The sequence below is a fragment of the Piliocolobus tephrosceles genome, chromosome 13 (assembly GCF_002776525.5).
Source record: "Piliocolobus tephrosceles isolate RC106 chromosome 13, ASM277652v3, whole genome shotgun sequence".
Classification (NCBI taxonomy): domain Eukaryota; kingdom Metazoa; phylum Chordata; class Mammalia; order Primates; family Cercopithecidae; genus Piliocolobus; species Piliocolobus tephrosceles.
In genome coordinates, this window is record NC_045446.1 from 108,283,667 (window position 1) to 108,287,957 (window position 4,291).

A 4,291-nucleotide genomic window follows, 5' to 3' on the forward strand; every position below is an offset into this window, starting at 1 on the left:
TTTTTTTTTTTTTTTTTTTTTGAGATGGAGTCTCGCTCTGTCGCCGGCTGGAGTGCAGTGGCACGATCTCGGCTCACTGCAACCTCTGCCTCCTGGTTCAAGCAATTCCCCTGCCTCAGCCTCCCAAGTAGCTGGGACTACAGGCACGGGCCACCACACCCGGCTAATTTTTTTTGTATTTTAGTAGAGACGGGGTTTCACTATATTGGCCAGGATGGTCTTGATCTATTGACCTTGTGATCCACCCGCCTCGGCCTCCCAAAGTGCCGAGATTACAGGCATGAGCCACCACACCCAGCCTAATTTTTGTATTTTTAATAGAGATGGGGTTTCACCATGTTGGCCAGGCTGGTCTCAAACTCCTGGCCTCAAAATGATCCACCTGCCTTGGCCTCCCAGAGTGCTGGGATTACAGGCTTGAGCCACAGCACCTGGCCTGGAGCTGTTTTTAGATGTTGGCCCTCAGCTTGTTTGTGTAGTAATGAAGGTTTCCAGAAGGAGGAGCCATTTCTCAGTCAAACTTCCTGTTTTGCAACTTTCAAAGAAATTGAGTCTATCAGGCTGAATGTTTTATTTTCACGTGCTCTCTAAACTTTCACTAAAGATGAGAGTGTGTTCAAGGGAACTGTTGATTCTTGTTAAACAAGATGTCTACATTAGTTACAGTAAATTTCCTAACAGCGCTTTTGGAGCATAATTTATATACAACAAACTACACATATTTTAATTGTGCAATCTTGACATGTTTACACCTGTGAAACCACCACCATAATCAAGATAACAAAAATGTCTTTCAACCCCAGAAGTTGAGTTCCAGTAAGCTTTTGTTGTACACCTAAGTGTCCCACTCTCTAGGATCATCTGGAAATGGTCTCTACCTTATCTGTTTAGTAGCATTTCCAGTGAGCATGCAGTTATTACTTCACTGGTAAATCCTAGCTCCTTTCATCTACCCATCAGCCCTCATGATTAAGCACAGGGTCTAATTATGAGTACCAGTAAGTGTATCCTTAGTGTAGCTTTACTGTTATATTGTTCAGTTATTGCTGCAGAGAAAATGGTACTAATTTAATTCATAGTTTTCTTCCCTTTTTGATAATTCAGGCCTTTACATTATCAGGTCTGGTTTTAGTCATTGTTAGTTCCACTTTTTAAAACATGCTTTTTTACTAGTATCCCCTTGAATGGGTAACCATCTTATCCTCTACAGTATGGTTATTGCTTCAGAACAGTAGATGGCTGCCTTGAACTGTTGTAGGACTTGGGCGTTGGTGACAGGTAGAGTTTTGTTTGTCAAGATTTCGTTTACTAGACTATTTATAGAATGCCACAATTTTGAGGCCTGTCTACCCTGTAATTGTGGTTGTGGTGATTTCCTGTATTCTAGTTCAGTTTTGCAATGGTCTCCAGAAGAGACCCTTACACAACATTTTACTCCCATTGTCTAGAACTGATCAAATTAGAAGAGATCAGAATCAGAATTAGAGCAAGTGCACAGAGAAGGAGCATAAAAGAACCAGGACCCTGAAATTGATAGGGAAGAATTAATAGTCTTACGCCACTCGTAAAGTTTACTTTGTCTCCCTTATTTACCCTATCCCTAATATAAACATTGAGTGTCACTGGTGAATTAAAAGCCAGTAAATTTAGAATGTGTAGGAGTAGGTAACACTGCCTGTCAGCCGTGTGTAGGGGTGCAGAGTAAATCTTAACTAGCCCTGCTTCTCTTGCAGATTAAGGACAGCTATGGATCTGTTTCTCCCATCATGTTTCCATTTGCCCCAGGGGTAATTGTGCTTTCCCTTATCAAATAAAAGTCCATTTACTGGATTGTAAATCAAATAAACCCATTGGTGTCAACTTCAGTAAGTTTGAAACATTCTGAAATCTTTAAAAACAAATTCTTGGCCGAGTGCGGTGGCTCATACCTATAATCTCAGCACTTTGGGAGGCCGAGGCAAGCGGATCACAAGGTCAAGAGATTGAGACCATCCTGGCCGACATGTTGAAACCCTGCCTTTACTAAAAATACAGAAATTAGCTGGGCATGGTGGTGCACACCCGTAGTCCTAGCAACTTGGGAGGCTGAGGCAGGAGAATCGCTGGAACTGGGGAGGGAGAGGTTGCAGTGAGCTGAGATCGCGCCACTGTACTTCAGCCTGGCGACAGAGCGAGACTCTGTCTCAAAAACAAAACAAAATAAATTCTCTCAGAGGCCTCCATTCATCTCCATTATTGATGTTTAGAGTTTCCCCCCAAATCAACCTGCTTGTTTACCTATTGTCTCCTGTAAAGAGTGCTACATTATGTTAAAATTCCTTATTTACAAGGCAGCAACCTATTGGTTGAGGGTTTTTGGAAGCAGTCATCTTAACACATTTGTTGGTCGCAGTCCCCAGATCTAGTCCATAAGTTGGAGCAGCTCATAGACATATCTGCCAAATACCTATTTTTGCATATTAATTGTATCTACAGAGGGAATTGAGTGAAACTCTTAGCCAAGGCGCTAGGACTTCATTGTTTGATCCTTGAAGTTATTAGGGAGCCTTTTTTTTTTTCTTCCTGAAATTGTAGTCCAAGAAGGCAGAATTTGAGGATCGTAATCAAATTTGGGGTTGGTTTTCCTTGGTAGAGTTCCAGCTCTGAACAGCTACCTTGACCAGAATGTTTCTTACAACAGGTCCGGTGTCGGCGCGCCTGTTATCGGTGAGATCGATGGGGAGTATCGACATGACAGTCGACGAAATACCCTAGAGTGGTGCCTGCCTGTGATTGATGCCAAAAATAAGAGTGGCAGCCTGGAGTTTAGCATTGCTGGGCAGCCTAATGACTTCTTCCCTGTTCAAGTTTCCTTTGTCTCCAAGAAAAATTACTGTAACATACAGGTACTCCATTTTAGTTGAGAACATGTATAGGGAAAGTGGTAGGACAGTAGGAACATGTATAGGATGCCAGACAGGTAGCATGGCTTTTTCTGGTCAGATAAAGCTCAGAAAAAAGCTGATGTCTTCTACAGGAATTCCCTTTCTAATTCATTGTGTGATCATGGTCAAATTCTTTATCGCTTTACCTCAGTTTTCCTCTCTAGATCAGACAAAGTAAAGAAATTGAATATTAATACGTAAAAAAGTACTTGTGGATTGTGCAAGGTTCATAAACACTTAGTTGCCTGTTTTTTTTGACCTTATATATTTTTAAACTGATTTGCCAAAACACCCAACACATGGTTTTTTAAGGCCTTGCTGTCACTTGATTTATAACCAAAGAATGAAAGTTTTTTTATTTGGAAGACAAAATTCCTGCAAAAAAAAAAAAAAATCTTTCTATTACAAATGGAAATTATTTGGGAGTTATTTATGTCACAGCTCCCTTTATTAGTACAAATAATCATGAGCCAATTCTGTTGCAAACTCTGTCCTTTAGGTAGGCAAAGCAATGGAAATGTGTGAACTGTTCCTTCAGAATTTTTTTTTTTTGAGATGGAGTTTCGCTCGTTACCCAGGCTGGAGTGCAGTGGTGCGATCTTGGCTCACCGCAATCTTGGTTTCTCTATGTTGGTCAGGCTGGTCTTGAACTTCTGACCTCAGGTGATCCACCCGCCTCAGTCTCCAAAACTGCTGGGATTATAGCATGAGCCACCGTGCCCAGCGGATTTTTTTTTTTTTTTAGAGTTTCACCTTGTTGCCCAGGCTGGAGTGCAATGGCATGATGTTGGCTCACTGCAACCTCTGCCTTCCAGGTTCAAGTGATTCTCTTGCCTCAGCTTCCTGAGTAGCTGGGACTACAGGCACGTGCCACCATGCCCAGCTAATTTTGTATTTTTAGTAGAGACAAGGTTTCACCATGTTGGCCAAGCTGGTCTCAAACTCCTGACCTCGTGATCCACCCACCTCGGCCTCCCAGAGTGCTGGGATTACAGGCGTGAGCCACCATGCTCAGCCTGGAACATTATTATTATTAATTTTTTTTTTTTTGAGGCGGAGTCTCGCTCTGTCGCCCAGGCTGGAGTGCAGTGGCCAGATCTCAGCTCACTGCAAACTCCGCCTCCCGGGTTCACGCCATTCTCCTGCCTCAGCCTCCCAAGTAGCTGGGACTACAGGCGCCCGCCACCTCGTCTGGCTAGTTTTTTGTATTTTTTAGTAGAGACAGGGTTTCACTGTGTTAGCCAGGATGGTTTCGATCTCCTGACCTCGTGATTCGCCCGTCTCGGCCTCCCAAAGTGCTGGGATTACAGGCTTGAGCCACTGCGCCCGGCAGAACATTATTTTTTTTTTTTTTTTTTTTTTTTTTT

At 42.8% G+C, this 4,291-nt stretch overlaps 1 protein-coding gene across 2 annotated transcripts in view; it reads left to right on the plus strand.

Moving 5' to 3' along the window:
• Nucleotides 1-4,291, plus strand: part of ARCN1 (archain 1) — a 34,021-nt gene that overhangs the window by 27,935 nt on the left and 1,795 nt on the right. For both annotated transcript variants that reach the window (XM_023208397.1, XM_023208398.1), the window contains one exon: nt 2,681-2,885. In XM_023208397.1, the coding sequence (XP_023064165.1) occupies nt 2,681-2,885 (205 nt within the window). The remainder of the gene's footprint in view (nt 1-2,680; nt 2,886-4,291) is intronic.